This window comes from Pelodiscus sinensis, chromosome 29, assembly GCF_052426305.1.
Source record: "Pelodiscus sinensis isolate ZL-2025 chromosome 29, ASM5242630v1, whole genome shotgun sequence".
NCBI classification, from domain to species: domain Eukaryota; kingdom Metazoa; phylum Chordata; order Testudines; family Trionychidae; genus Pelodiscus; species Pelodiscus sinensis.
The window spans coordinates 15,464,397-15,479,078 of record NC_143080.1 but is presented as its reverse complement, the minus strand read 5'-3'; the positions used below and the strand labels follow the sequence as shown (position 1 = coordinate 15,479,078).

Below are 14,682 nucleotides of genomic sequence, written 5' to 3'. Positions count from 1 at the left end.
TTGGGTGTTTCGTTTGGAAAGGAGCAGACTGAGCAGGGACATGATGGCAATTTTCAACTATCTAAAAGGGTGTCACAAGGAGAAGAGAGAAAAATTGTTCTCCTGGGCCTCTGAGGACAGAACAAGCAGCAATGGGCTTAAACTGCAGCCAGGGAGGTTGAGGTTGGACATTAGGAAAAGGTTCCTGCCTGTCAGGTGGTCAAACACTGGACTAAATTGCCGAGGGAGGTTGTGGAATCCCCGTCCCTGGAGATATGGAAGAGCAGGTTGGACAGACGTCTATCTGGGATGGTCTAGAATCTCTAGATGGTGCTTGGTCCTGCCGTGAGGGCAGGGGACTGGACTTGACTTTGCGAGGCCCCTTCCAGTTCTAGGGTTCTGTGAGAAGATTGGGGTGCAGGAGGGAGCTCAGAGCAGGGGGTTGGGGTGCAGGGTCTGGGAGGGGGCTCAGGGCTGTGGCAGGGGCTTGGGTGCAGGGCACTTACCTGGGGCCGCTCCAGTTTGGTGTGGGGGGAGCCTGTTCTGCAGCTGAAGGCAGGGCAGACACCGCCTCCCACAGCTAACGGGCCCCTCGATAAGATCTTTTTGCAGGGCCCCTTGGCCCGGGGCTGCAGATGCTCACGGCCCAGGCAGGCCGGGCGGCCGGCCCAGCAGTGGTGCTGGCGATGAGCCGGCCGGTCTCCCTGGGGGGACGCTCGCAGGCGGAGCTCAGCCCCAGCGTGGCTTTGTCTTGCAGCTGAAGAGCCTGGACAAGGCCGGGGTTCTGCACCGGACAAAGACGGCTGACAAGGGGAAGCGACTGCGGTAAGGGAGCCTCAGCTGGCAAGAGGCGCCGGGCGGCCTCCCCCATGCAACCTGCCTGGGAAGCAGACGCTTGGCTCGGTGCTGGGCAGCTCGCTGTCACGGCCGGAGGGGACCCCAGCGGGACCCCGCCAGCCCAGGCCAGAGACAGTCCCACAGGAACTCCCAGAGCTGCGCTGTTGGGGAATTCGGGGGGATTCTCCAGGGCCCTGTAAGCCGAGCGCTTGGGCGGCCACCCAGGAGGAAATCCAAGGCCGCCCAGCTGATTGGCAGAGCGCCCACAGCCCCAGCATGTTGCTGCTGGTGGTGCCCATCCACACTTGCCTCGGTGCACAGAATAAAACTTATTCTGCACCTGAATGAAACCATTAGAGGGCGCCTTGACTGACGCCCTCGGTAGCTTGGTCCGCTGGTTAATTCCCCTCCCCGTTAAACGTTTACACCTTGTCTCTGGTCGGAAACCTCCAGCCATTGGCTGCTTCGAACATTTCCCGGCTGGTCCCTTCCCTGCCACCAAGTCCCCTTTAGCCTTCCCCTGGGGAAGCTCCTGGACCGAGCGGCTTGAGTTCAAACTAGCTGGGCCGCAGCCGGCCAGCTCCTTGCACACTGTGCCAGGGCGCCAGAGCCCCCGGGATCCGCTCCGACTGCCTGGGCGGACTCTGCGCCTCGCTCAGCCCCTCTGGCCCACCACTCGCTCCATCCAGGGGGAGCTGGAGAGCTGTGGGCCTGGGGCGTCCCACTCCCCAGGTGGCTGCTCAGAGCTCGGGGGCTGGTTCTACGCCAGGCCTGGCGGCATTCGCAGCTCAGGCCTCCAAAGGGGAAGCCTCGGGCAGCCGGGATGGAGGGGGAGCGTGTGGCCCTGTGGTGGGCTGGGTGAACAGCGCGTCTCCCTGCTCTGCTGCCCTGGGGTTCCTCTGCACCCGGCCCCCACGGGGGGGGGGTTCCTGCTAGGCCCTGGGGTTCCTCTGCACCCAGCCCCCACGGGGGGGGGGTGTCTCCTGCTAGGCCCTGGGGTTCCTCTGCACCCGGCCCCCACGGGGGGGGGGGTTTCCTGCTAGGCCCTGGGGTTCCTCTGCACCCGGCCCCCACGGGGGGGGGGTTTCCTGCTAGGCCCTGGGGTTCCTCTGCACCCGGCCCCCACGGGGGGGGGTTTCCTGCTAGGCCCTGGGGTTCCTCTGCACCCGGCCCCCACGGGGGAGGGGAGTGTCTCCTGCTAGGCCCTGGGGTTCCTCTGCACCCAGCCCCCACGGGGGGGGGTTTCCTGCTAGGCCCTGGGGTTCCTCTGCACCCAGCCCCCACGGGGGGGGGGTTCCTGCTAGGCCCTGGGGTTCCTCTGCACCCGGCCCCCACGGGGGGGGGGTTCCTGCTAGGCCCTGGGGTTCCTCTGCACCCAGCCCCCACGGGGGGGGGGGTGTCTCCTGCTAGGCCCTGGGGTTCCTCTGCACCCGGCCCCCACGGGGGGGGGGGTTTCCTGCTAGGCCCTGGGGTTCCTCTGCACCCGGCCCCCACGGGGGAGGGGGGTGTCTCCTGCTAGGCCCTGGGGTTCCTCTGCACCCGGCCCCCACGGGGGAGGGGGGTGTCTCCTGCTAGGCCCTGGGGTTCCTCTGCACCCAGCCCCCACGGGGGGGGGGTTTCCTGCTAGGCCCTGGGGTTCCTCTGCACCCGGCCCCCACGGGGGAGGGGAGTGTCTCCTGCTAGGCCCTGGGGTTCCTCTGCACCCAGCCCCCACGGGGGGGGGGTTCCTGCTAGGCCCTGGGGTTCCTCTGCACCCAGCCCCCACGGGGAGTGGGGGTGTCTCCTGTTAGGCCCTGGGGTTCCTCTGCACCCGGGGCCCCGGGCCTGCTGCAGGAAGCAGAGAGGGGAACCCCCCCCCCCCCCCCGAGGCAAGCGTCCAGGCTTTGAACAGAGCTTGCCAGGAGCTCCCTGCCCCGAGCCCAAGCCGGGCTCTGCAGACCGTGTTCCCTGCCCCACCCTCCCTCCACTCCCGGCCGCCCCGCCTCCCCGAGAGCAAAGGGCTGCACCAGCACCTAGCCACACTCTGCACGTCTCCCCGTGTGCCCCGGTGTCTCCTCGGGAAGGGGAGCAGGGTCCTGCCAGCGCCTGGGCTATAATGTCCCCCCGTTCCTCCCCCAGGAAGAACTGGACCTCGTCCTGGACCGTCCTGGAGGGCGGCATCTTGACCTTTTTCAAGGAGTCGAAGCATTTATCCTCCGGCAGCTTGGTGAGTCGCCTGCCTCTGGCTACAGACCCAGCAGGACCCGGCCCCCAGGCGCTCGCCAGCGCGGCCGTTCCCGGCCCCACGTTCCCTGGCACCGGCTCCTCCCGCCTCTTCCACGTGGAGCCAGGGGAACAGCCCTGGGCCGGGCCTGCGTCTCGTCTCCGGCCGGGCCCTGCCCCGAGCAGGGAGTCGAGTCCCGCCTGGAGTCTGAACTCGGGAGACCCGCCCGGGGGCAGGCGCTTTGCACCTGGGAGCTGGGGGCTGCGGAACGAGCCGCGGGGCTGGTCCCTCCCAGGGCTGGTGCCTGGCGAGACGGGAGAAAGTTGCCGCCAGAGGCAGAAGAACCCGGCCCCCTCGCCCGCCGCGAGCTGCGGTCAGAGCCGCTCGAAAGAGGGAAGCAGCTTGCGGCGCGGGGGCCGTCACGCCGCTTGGGGCTGCTGCTGGGCCGAGAGCGGAGCTGTATCCGCCTGCCCAAGCAGCCCCAGAGCCAGGCGCAGCCGCGCCCACAAGCCTGCGCAATGCAGGGGGCTCGGGAGGGCCCCTCTCCTAGTGTTGCCGTGGGCCCGCCGAGAGGCCTGGTGCAAGTCCCTGGGGGGCGCTGGGATTTCAAGGGACTGAGGTGCCAAGTCCCCACGGAATGCAAAGGGCCCTGGACCCCACCTGTGCCTGGGACGGAGCAGAGGGGCCGCGGCGGCCTGGGGGCGTCCCTCGGCAGGGGGTTAAGCTGCCCAGAAAGGGGCCCTCTCGGGAGTGAGTCCGCATAAACTTGCTCCTGCGGTTCCCGCTGCCCGTGCGCTGGGGGGAGGCTCCCCACGTGGCTGCAACCGGCAGGCTCTGCCCCCGCAGTGGCTCGCTGCCCGGGTGTTCCCAGCCACGCCGCAGCCCCGGCCCGGCCCAGCTGGTAGCCACGTGCCCCTGCCGGCCGTGCTGACCCACTGGGCGCCAGGCAGCCGGGCCAGCCCCCTCGCCCACGTCGCTCCGCGCCGGACTGCAGCAGGCGTTCGCTGCAGGGCTCTACGGGCTGCCAGGGGAGCCGCCTCGTGTCTGCGCCGGGCGCTTGCTGGGATTAAAACATCCCGCAAAGGCTCCTAGTGTCGCCCGAGCCGCTCGCCACCTCTAACCCTGGCCTCTGAGCAGCCGCTTCGGGTCCCCGGCTCCCCGAGAGCACAACTAGGCGGCTTCATCGGCCTCCCTGAGCCGCTCTGCGGGGAGATCACGGGGCTGGCGGAGTTCCTCCTCCTGAGCGCTGCTCCAGGCCCCCTCCCCCCGCGCCACAGCCGCCGTGGTTTGGTTTTCGTGCAAGCTGAGGTGCTGCAGAATGTGAGGAGCCGGCGCCTCTCTGCCCGTCTCTGCTGTTTCCCTTTGAGCCCCGGCCCTGCCGGCCTGGCGACGCCCGAGCTTCAGCCTCCAGTTGTGAAAGGGGAAGTTCCTGCCCTTGCGGGTGAGAGGCCGGCTCAGCGCCCCGAGGCAGGGGCCAGTCTCCCTGCTCCACGGCTCCATTGGCCGTTCGTTACACCGGCCTGGCCCTGCTCTCTGCCCGCGTCGGGCTCTGGCGCAGCAGGTGAGCCAGGGCCCGGCCTGACCCGCCGGGGCTGCGCCCAGCAAGCAACACCGGATCGGCTGCTTCCGCCTGGGCCCCACAGGAGGCGTCTGGGAGCCAAAGGCCTCGTGTCCGTGCCCTGGCCAGCGGCCGACAGCCCTCGGGGATCGGAGCCGGGCTGCCCTCTGCCAGTGCTCACCAGGGTTCTCCCTTTGCACCCACAGGCGCCTGGCGAGAGCCTGGCACAGCCGCAGTGAGGAGCCAGGCAGGGCAGCGTGGGGTGGGCAGAGGCAGGGACACCCATGCCTGCGTGGGGCAGCCGGCCTCCGCCCTCTCCCAGCTCCTGCAGAGGGAGCCCAGATGACGTCCTCTCTCCTCCCCCAGAAACACCCCTCCATGCTGACCACGCCTGAGCACACGGTGGATCTGCGGGGCGCCGTCGTGTCCTGGGCCCCCAAAGAGAAATCCAGCAAGAAGAACGTTCTGGAGGTGAGTCTGCACAGGCAGCGCTGCGGCTTTGGGGGTGTCTCTGGGAGGAGGGGCGTTGCCTTGGCAACGAGGCTAAAACCAAGACGTGGTCCACATGAGACTGGCTGAGCTTACCCCGGGCAGGCCGTGTGGAGAGGGGTGCCAGCCCTCCCGCTTCCCCGGGCGGCTCCTGGACTCGCACCGGCTCCCGGAGCCACTCCTGAGGGGCGCTAGAGCTCTGGCGCAGCAGCAGCGCTAAGGCGGGCCCCCCTCTGCCTGAGCTCCATGCTGCTCCTGGCCCTGCGTGCACGACCCTGCCCAGAGCGCCAAGTCCACAGCTCCCATTGGCTGGGAGCTGCAACCAACGGGAGCTGCAGGTGGAGGCCCCTGGTTCCCTCTCCTAGGAACCACCCAACCCAGCCTGCGCCTGCACCCAGACCCCCTCCTAGAACCTGCCCCCACCCATCCCCAGCCTGGTGACAGTGCGTGAACAAGTCAGGCCGGGGCGAGGAGACCCGCGTTCCAGGCTCATGCTTCACAGCAGCGATTCCAGCACCCGCCTGCCTGGCTTGGGGGGGGGGGGGCAGCTGGGAGACTCCTATGGAGACAGGAGGCTTCAGTGCAGCCGGGGCTCAGCCCAAGGGAGGGAGTCCAGAGCAGGGGGTGCCCCCCTCGAAGCCAGGTGGCTGAGCCTGGCCAGCGCCAGGGTGTGTCTGTCCCTGGCCAAGGAGACGGGGCTGTCAGTCCCCAGGGCAGACCTGGGAGCTATGAAGTTGCACAGACATCGGGGCTGGCAGCAGGGGCCCCATGTCTCAGCCCCCGATCCCTGCTAGGCCACGGAAGGACACGGCCCTTGTTCCCGCGTGGCCCCTCTGGGCTGCCCATGCACTGGGAGCTGCCCCGCCTGTCCCCGTCCCCCGGGTAACGCCTGTGCCGCCGCTTTCAGCTGAAGACTCGCGACGGCTCCGAGTTCCTGATCCAGCACGACTCGGAGCCCATCGTGGCCACGTGGCAGAAAGCGATCGCCGACAGCATCGGCCAACTGGTGAGCGGGCACGTCTCGGCCTTTCGTGGGCGCTAGTCCCGGCCCCCACTGGCCCCAGCCCAGGGCCTCCGGGCCAACCAACAGCAGCCCCTGGGGTTAGCGCTCAGGATCACACCCCTTTGTTCTGGGGGCCCTTTACGTGGTCCAGCCCCCACGAGGGGACAGATCCGGCTAGATGCCTCCGCCCCAATAGGCAGCTGGCTCTGCTCAGCCCCGTCCCCTCCTGGAGCCATCTCCGCTCTCGTCTTTAGGATCTTGCCTCGCCCGGCAAGGGCTGGCTTTCCTGCCAGATTTACGGCCCTTTGGCTGCTAGACCCGCCCCCTCCCCCAGCGCCACGTGGCGGGACGTGGGCTCTTACCCCAGCCCTCAGAACCACTGGCCTTCTGAGTAACAGTTCAGGTTGGTTCCTGCTGCTGTTGCATTCTACACCCTGCAGCAGCCCCGGCGCGCCAGGCGCTGTACACAGCATGAAAAGCCCGTCCCTGCCTCTCCCAGCCGCGGCTGTGTCCAAACCGCTCTGTGGCCCGTCGCTCGTGTGTCGGGGGAGACGTGTGCATTCTCCGCTGGCCCCCTCCCAACCTCCCCCGCCGACCCTGGCAGGCCCCGGGAATTGCTGCTGTTTCGGGCCGGGGTGGGGGCAAAAGCCATCTCCGGCCGTGTCCCCCTCAGACCACAGACTTGCCTCCCCACGAGGAGAACGGGAACGCTGCGGAGTCTGGAGCCAAGGGCCGGCTGGGAAGCTACAAGGAGAAAGAGGAGGAGAAGAGGGGCCCAGGTGAGTGGAGCCGCTGTGGAAAAGGGGGGCTCGGCGCCGGGCCGCGTTCTGTGCTGGGAGGCAGCCCGCAAGGTGCCTGGACTCTGAGCCTGGGCCCCCGGAAGGGCAGCCTGCCTGGGCAGCTGTCTGGCCCCACCTCCGGGCCGGGGGGGCCGGGGGCTGGGCAGACCTAAGGCTGGCAGTGTCCCCTTGCGGCTGTGCAATCGGCCTGCGAGCTGGGGGGCGCTAAGGTAACGCCGGCGAGGCTCTCTTCCCCCTCCCCCCCTTGCGGCGGCTGTGGCGGTGTGGAAGGATGGCACTTGCTGGGGGGCTCTGCCTGCCAGGCCAGTGGGGTCCGCAGGCTGGGCAGGGGTGCACCCCCATTCGCGGGGTTCAGCGCCCCATGTCGCCGGGCTGCTCCCCCGATCCCTCCTGCGATCTGCTCCCGGAGCCTGGGCCCCGAACGCTCTCCCTGTTCCCCACAGCCCCCGGCTCGGCGCCTGGCAGCCTGGGCCCGGAGAACGACACCAGCAAAGTGCGGAACCGGCTGCGGAAGCTGCTCCAGAAACGGCCCCCCCTGCAGTTCCTGCGGGAGCGCGGCTACATCAAAGGTGGGGCACACGCGAGCACCCCAGCCTGGCTCTCGGGGTCCCCGGGCGGCCGCCCAGGCTGAGCCCCCGGCAGAGCCCGACTCCCCCGCCTACATCTCCGGCCCCGTTGGCTTCTTTTTCAGATCAAGTGTTCGGCTGCGCCCTGCAGGCGCTGTGCGACCGCGAGCGCGCCACGGTGCCCCGGTTCGTACAGCAGTGCATCCAGACGGTGGAGCGCAGAGGTAGGGGAGCCCGGAGCACACGCACCTGTGCCCAGTAACCCATCCCCCGCCCTGCCCCACAGCCACTCCTGGCCGGGCCTGGCCCCACAGCTGTTCCCGACCTGAGCGGTGCCCAAGGCCGAGGGGCGCTGCAAGAAGGGGTGCTGGCCCCGAGGAGTCTAGCCCCCTAGCAGCCCCCCCGATGGGGAGGGGGGCCCTGCGGCGCGCTGCTCCGGGATGGGGGGGAGGGGGGGCCCTGCGGCGCGCTGCTCCGGGATGGGGGGGAGGGGGGGCCCTGCGGCTTGCTGCTCCGGGATGGGGAGGGGGGGCCCTGCGGCTCGCAGCGTAAGGAGCAAGGCCCTGACGTCCCCGTGCTTCGCGTGCTAAGCGCCCCGGCCATTCAGCACGAGATGTCAGCCGCCCGGGCGCTTGTGCGAGTCTGTCGCACCATCTTGTGCCTGCGGTGCTCTTCCCACTGGGCTAGCTAGTCTCACGGGGGCGCCGCCCCTTGGGCAGGTTCCCGGTGTCCCGCTGGGAGTGACTGACTGGGCTCCTCCCTGCTGTCAGGGCTGGACATCGATGGGCTCTATCGAATAAGCGGGAATCTGGCCACGATCCAGAAGCTGCGCTACAAGGTGGATCACGGTAGGCCTGCCTGCCGGCACGCGCGGCGGCTTCTCTCCCCTGCCAGGGCCTCGTTACCAGCCGCCCGCGGAAGGGGAGCGGGCCCATTGGTCTCTGGGAGCCGGTGGGTCCCCCGAGTGCGGCAGAGAGGGGGTGGAGAAGCCTTGCGGGATCAGTGACGTGCAGCCGGCCGGGTGCTCCCAAGGCCCTGGAGCTCCGTGCCAGTGGGTAGGAGCCGAAGGCAGAAAACCCCTGAGCTGCCTGGGGGTGCCAGTTTGTGGTGGGTAACTCGCCATTGGAACCGGGGCCGGGCGGGCCTCTCGCGCGCGCGCGGGGGCCGGGCGGAGCAGTGTGCTCGGCTGAGGGTGTCTGGTCCTGCCGGTTCCCTCCGTCCTCACAAGGCAAGGCTGGGATGCTTTGTCCGCTGCAGCCAAGGGGAGTTGCTGTTGACTTGGGGGTCAGGACGGTGCCCTCGGAGGGTCTGTGGCCTGTAAGAAAAGCCAAGCAGGCCGGGACCGGTTCTCTGCCCCACATGCCACAGCCTGGGTGGGGGGGCAGCGGGAGTGTGGGCCTGGCATGAGCCAGTGGTCACGGGCAGCTGCCTCCTGCCCTGCATACTGAAGGGTTTTGCCAGACCAGTGTGGGAGAAGCAAAGGGCCTGGGGTGACAGTGGATGAGAAGCTGGAGATGAGTCCCCGGGACGCCCGTGTAGCCAGGCAGGCTAACAGCATGTGCACGGGCATTAGGAGGAGCATTGCCAGCAGATCCAGAGACGTGATCATTCCCCTTTATTCGGCTCTGGTGAGGCCACACCTGGAGTATCGTGTCCAGCTCTGGGCCCCCCATTACAGGAAGGATGTGGACGCATTGGAGAGAGGCCAGCAAAGGGTGACCAAAATGATTCGGGGGCTGGAACATGTGACCTGTGAGGAGAGGCTGGGGCTGTGACAGGCCGGGCCAGGTCTGGGCACCGCTCGGGGCAAATTGCTCAAAACCAGGGCTCCTCACAGCCCCAGACTGGAGACCTTCCAAACAGGCCCCAAACCAGTCGCACCAAGCACTCCAGCTGCCAATCCGGCCAGCAGGAAGCCTCATGAGCGGACACCCCAGCTCTCCCTGTGCCCCAGTCAGCCCCGGGCCTAACACGGGAGGGGTTCTAGGACCCGATCTCACCTACCCCCAACGGGTCCCAAAGAACCAGCCGCAGATCCCCGGTCAGTTTCCACTTTAGATCTTACCCACGAGATCAGGCTGGGCCCGTCCTTTGGAATCGTAAATGTGAAGGTTTATTAACCAAAGGGAAGATGGAGCGTGAGGTTGAGGAGAACGCGTCACACGCACCAGTCAGCAGGTTGTGGGCGCAGGCTCTCAGCAGAGATGTTCCAAACTGCCGGCTTAGCAGCCTCTGGTGCACATCCTGTGCCATGACGGGTCGGCCCCCTCCCGGCTCGCTGGCCCTCGCACAGCTGCCTCTGGCATCAGTAGCAGGGTTGGAGACACCTCCTGGCTCTTCACATCCATCCCTGGTGTCTCCCCAGCTGGAGCAGGTCTCTGTCTGTCTGTTTCACACGCCAGCAGCCATTGTGCCCTGGCTGGTCGGTTTCCAGACGCATCCCTCAGGTTGTAGTAGCCACCCTGGCGGCCGTTGTCCCTGGAGCCGTGCTAATTAGCATCGGCATCCTCCGGACAGGCAGGCCATGCCCAGTACCAGCCCGGGGCCCATGTTCATAACCCCACGTGCAGACATCACCCCAGCACGCGTAGCAGGCAGGATCAGTCGAACATGAGCTTCGTTTGACCCCTCCCTGCCCCTTTGTACCGAATTGGGGCCAACGCCCCCCCGCTCCCCCTAAAATCCAATAACGTGACACAGGGAGTTGGGCTTCTTTAGTCTGCAGAAGAGCAGAACGAGGGGGGATTTGAGAGCAGCCTGCAGCTTCCTCAGGGGGGTTCCAGAGAGGCTGGAGAGGCTGTTCTCGGGGGGGTTCCGGAGAGGCTGGAGAGGCTGTTCTCAGGGGGGCAGAACAAGGAGCAATGGGCCCAAGTTGCAGCGGGGGAGGTCTAGGTTGGAGATTAGGGGAAACGATTTCCCTAGGGGGTGGGAAGCCCTGGGCTGGGTTCCCTGGGGCGGGGGTGGAGTCTCCATCCCTAAAGATGTTTAAGTCCCGGCTGGGGGATTGAGTTGGGTTGGCCCCGGACTCACCTCCTGAGGGCTCTGCCCGCCCTGGGATCCCATGATTCTAAGCAGCTTCTTCCTGCTCGGATGCCCCCTTTCCTCCCCCCCCCCCCTTGTCGATGGCCGGGATTGTCCCTGGGGGGAGCAGTCTCTTAGCAGAGGCAAACGCGGGAGCCAGCGGGGCCCTTGGGTTTGTCCCAAAGGGGGAGAATGCAGTGCCTGGGGGGAGGGGTAGCCTGGGGGAGGGGTTGCCCAGTGGTGTGAGCATTGGCCTGCTAAAGCCAGATTGCGCGTTCAGTCCTTGAGGGGCCGTTTAGGGATCTGGGCACGTCGGCCAGGGCTGGTGCAGGGTCCTGCGGCGAGGGCAGGGGGCTCAGTGACTCAAGGTCCCTTCCAGCTCTAGGAGACAGGTAGGTTGCAGCTGTGCTGGAGCAGTGGCAGCTCCCTAGCTCGGTTCAGCCAGACTCAGCCGTGCCCAGCGGATCGCAGCCGGCTGCGCTCGGAGCTGGACAAACAGAACCAAGCACGTTTTCTATACTTTGCCCACAACGTTTGCTGGAGTCACTTTAAGCTATCCGTGAATTGCAGCCACCTCTGGGGTGGAATTTGGTCCCTGCTGAGTTGTGCTACTGCCCAACAGGCTGGGGCAGGAAGTGAAGAGAAACATTCCAGCTAAAACTCCAGGAGGAATTTGAGAGAGCGGGAGGCATTAGCAACCCCCACTAAGAGCTGTGGCTGGCTGGGATCTCCCTGGGCAATGTAGTACGTCCGCACACGGGCAGCCCCGGCGCTGGGGTGAGCGCCCCAGTGTGGACGGGGGCTCAGGCTGTCTAAGCAGAGCAGGGCCCCGGTGCAGGCGTGATTGCTGGTCCCTGCTGAAACCCGTGTCAGCGCATTCCCATTGCTCTTTTCAGCCGTGCTCGTGCAGGGAACGGCGGCATGTGCACGTTTAGCCGTGCGACAGCGCAGGCCCGCCCTCCGAGGAGCGCCAGCCTGCCGCTGGCTCCCCAGCGTGGCATCCCTGGCACGCTCCTGCCGAGTGCACCTTGGGCAGTGAACCTGCTCTGTGAACGCTTTCGGCTTCCCGCCGGAAATGGTTCCGGCCTTCAGCCCCCGCGCGAATTCCGAGGTTACGCCCATTGCCGGTCCGGCAGGCTCGCCCCTGCCTCGTGCCAGCCCAAGACCTTGCGCCAGTGCCCTGTCGAGCCCAGGAACGTGTGCGTGTGGCTGGAACCCCGGCCCCGCCAGCCCGGTCTCACCCGCCTCCTCCCGCAGACGAGCACCTGGACCTGGAGGACGGGCGGTGGGAGGACGTCCACGTCATCACCGGCGCCCTGAAGCTTTTCTTCCGCGAGCTGCCGGAGCCGCTCTTCCCGTTCAGCTACTTCGACAAGTTCATCACGGCGATAAGTAAGCCAGGCCCGGCCGGGCCCCGCCATCCCCTCCCTGCAGGGCCGGGCCCCGCCATCCCCTCCCTGCAGGGCCGGGCTCCCTTGGGTTTCCCCAGCCCACTCCCCTGTTTTGAGCCCCAAAGGCCAGGGCCCAGGGAGACCTAGAGCTGCCCTGGGGAGCCACAATTTCTGTCCTGTGGGCTGGAGTCCCAGCTGGCTCATCTCCCTGCTGGGCTCAGTCCAGCTTGTTGGAGGGTCCCAGCCCCGAGCACAGCCGGGCATGGTGGGTTTTTCTGGTAGCTCCACCGGGGCGGCGTCCCTACGTCACTGCTGGGCGGACGGGACCCCGGCAGGGGCAGCTGCTGTAACTCTAGGGACATGGCTGGAGCTGGGACGGCTTGTGCCAGGCCCACATTCTCCTGGAGGTCCCCTGACCGGGCCGGGCAAGAGCCCAGCCCCCTGTGCTGCAGCCCAGGGCCCCAGGCCCAGCCCTCCCGGGGGAGTGTGACCTGTTTTTCCCTCTGGCTGCAGAAATACACGACCAGGTGAAGCGCAGCAAGTGCATCTGCGACCTGGTGTGGGCGCTCCCCGAGGCCAACCACGACACCATGCGGCTTCTCTTCCAGCACCTCTGCCGGTGAGTGCCTGCCCCGGTGCCTGGCCCTGGGTGAGCACAGACCCTGGGCTCTGAGCACGGCAGGCTGGGGATTGCTGCTCCGGCCCGACGGCTGCGCCTCTTCCTGCCCCGATACACGCTGCTCTCCCCAGCCAGCACCCCGGTGCGTGGGGCTGGACTGGCGCAGGAGAGGAGGCCGGGTGCTGCCCTTGGCAGGTGCACGGCAGCTCGTCCAGGGCAGGCTGAGACAGCCAAATCCTAAAGGCAGGACCTGAGAAGGGGAAGGAAACGGAGCAACCGTTGGCTCCCTTGGTGCTCGCGTCCTTTCCCGGCTAGACTCCTCCAGGGGATCTTCACCCCAGGTGTTAGCCTGGGCCCCTGGCAGACCCTCCACAGCTCCCCGGCCATGCCCCTCGCCAGGTTCTCACTCTGCATCTCACACCGGGCACCGTGCCATTGCCCCTTTCCTTTGGCGCCGCCGTGAGCTGGGCGCCGAGCAGCACTGCTGGTCGGGTTCCCAGCCTGCAGGCATGCGTGTAACAGCTGCGCCTAAAGAAGGGGGCAGTCGCGTCCCCCGCCACCCTGGCTGCCTGCAGTGGAGGGTAAGAAGTATACAAAAGGCCAGAGGTCATGGTCCGCTACGTGATTTTCATAGCTGCAGATTTGGGAGTCCCCATCTACAGGCCAAGCTCCCTGGTTGACTACATCTCCCATGTTGCACTATGGTCTTCCTCGTGAGCAAGAGAGGTAGTGCATCATGGGAGTGCCTGGCCCTGATGCATCCTGGGAATTGTAGTCTGGCTGAGGAGCTTAGCTTTAGGAGGAGAATGGGATCTTGAGGCAGCAACTACAGCGCCCACGAGGCATCACAGCAGCCTGTTGTGCCTGGAACGATTCACTGAGTCAGACCCGACTTCACTTCGGAAGAGCCTGGGGTCGCGGTTCCTTCCCTGCCGGTCGGCCCTGGGCACTGCCCCAGGACTGCCTGGCCGGGGCCCCGGGACTGACTGGCCGCTCCCCCCAGGCTCGTGGAGCACAAGGAGCAGAACCGCATGTCGGTGCAGAGCGTGGCCATTGTGTTCGGGCCCACGCTCCTGCGGCCAGAGCGCGACGAGGGGAACATGGCCATGCACATGGTCTTCCAGAACCAGATCGTGGAGCTCATCTTGAACCAGACCAGCTACATCTTCCCAGGCAGCTAAGCCTGGGCGCCGGAGCCGACGGTGACGGACCGTGCTGCTGCCAGCGCATGACGCCGGCTCGCCCAGCCAGGACTCTGGCGGTGCTGGCGCCAAACCGGAGCCAGTGGCCTGCGGCAACGTGGCAGGACTCTGCTGGGGGGCGCCCGAGCCAGGTGCCCAGAGGCCTCCTCTAGTGATGGGCTCAAGAAAACAGGCCCGCGGCCGCCCTGCAGAGCGCCCTGCTTGCCAGCCTTGGGCGTAGGCCCTCGGCCGGCCGCTGGGAGGGGAGGTTCCCAGCGGGACGGTTCGGGGAGGTAACGGCAGCCAGGCAGGGGCTGAAGGGGCCGGACAGCTCCCAGGTAGCAAAGTGCAGACAGTGCACAGCGGGGTCGCCTGGCTGGCTGTGCTGCCAGGGCTGAGCCACTGAAGGGGCCACCCCCTCACATCGGCCCCGCCCTGCGGCCCCTCCCCCGGCCCTCCCCCCGCCACCCCCGCCTTACAGCTCCCTTCCCTCACACGGCCCCCGCCCCGCGGCCCCTCCCCCGGCCCTCCCCCCGCCCTACAGCTCCCTTCCCTCACATCGTCCCCGCCCTGCGGCCCCTCCCCCGGCCCTCCCCCCGCCACCCCCGCCTTACAGCTCCCTTCCCTCCCACGGCCCCCGCCCTGCGGCCCCTCCCCCGGCCCCCCCCCGCCACCCCCGCCTTACAGCTCCCTTCCCTCACACGGCCCCCGCCCCGCGGCCCCTCCCCCGGCCCTCCCCCCGCCACCCCCGCCTTACAGCTCCCTTCCCTCACATGGCCCCCGCCCTGCGGCCCCTCCCCCGGCCCTCCCCCGCTACCCCCGCCTTACAGCTCCCTTCCCTCCACGGCCCCCGCCCTGCGGCCCCTCCCTCGGCCCTCCCCCCCGCCACCCCCGCCTTACAGCTCCCTTCCCTCACATGGCCCCCGCCCCGCGGCCCCTCCCCCGGCCCTCCCCCCGCCACCCCCGCCTTACAGCTCCCTTCCCTCCCACGGCCCCCGCCCTGCGGCCCCTCCCTCGGCCCTCCCCCCGCCACCC

The 14,682-nt window shown here is 67.7% G+C and overlaps 1 protein-coding gene across 2 annotated transcripts in view; it reads left to right on the top strand.

Moving 5' to 3' along the window:
• The window catches only part of ARHGAP27 (Rho GTPase activating protein 27), a 59,277-nt gene extending 44,984 nt beyond the window's left edge, over positions 1 to 14,293 (top strand). Inside the window, exons 5-15 of one of the 2 annotated variants that reach the window (XM_075911765.2) lie at positions 737 to 804; positions 2,935 to 3,022; positions 4,944 to 5,048; positions 5,974 to 6,072; positions 6,743 to 6,848; positions 7,313 to 7,438; positions 7,561 to 7,659; positions 8,206 to 8,283; positions 11,714 to 11,848; positions 12,361 to 12,466; positions 13,470 to 14,293. In XM_075911765.2, coding sequence (XP_075767880.2) covers positions 737 to 804; positions 2,935 to 3,022; positions 4,944 to 5,048; positions 5,974 to 6,072; positions 6,743 to 6,848; positions 7,313 to 7,438; positions 7,561 to 7,659; positions 8,206 to 8,283; positions 11,714 to 11,848; positions 12,361 to 12,466; positions 13,470 to 13,647 — 1,188 coding nt within the window. In that variant the 3' untranslated portion in view covers positions 13,648 to 14,293. The remainder of the gene's footprint in view (positions 1 to 736; positions 805 to 2,934; positions 3,023 to 4,943; positions 5,049 to 5,973; positions 6,073 to 6,742; positions 6,849 to 7,312; positions 7,439 to 7,560; positions 7,660 to 8,205; positions 8,284 to 11,713; positions 11,849 to 12,360; positions 12,467 to 13,469) is intronic. The other variant, XM_075911764.2, reaches the window with a different exon arrangement.
• The last annotated feature ends 389 nt before the right edge of the window (positions 14,294 to 14,682 follow it).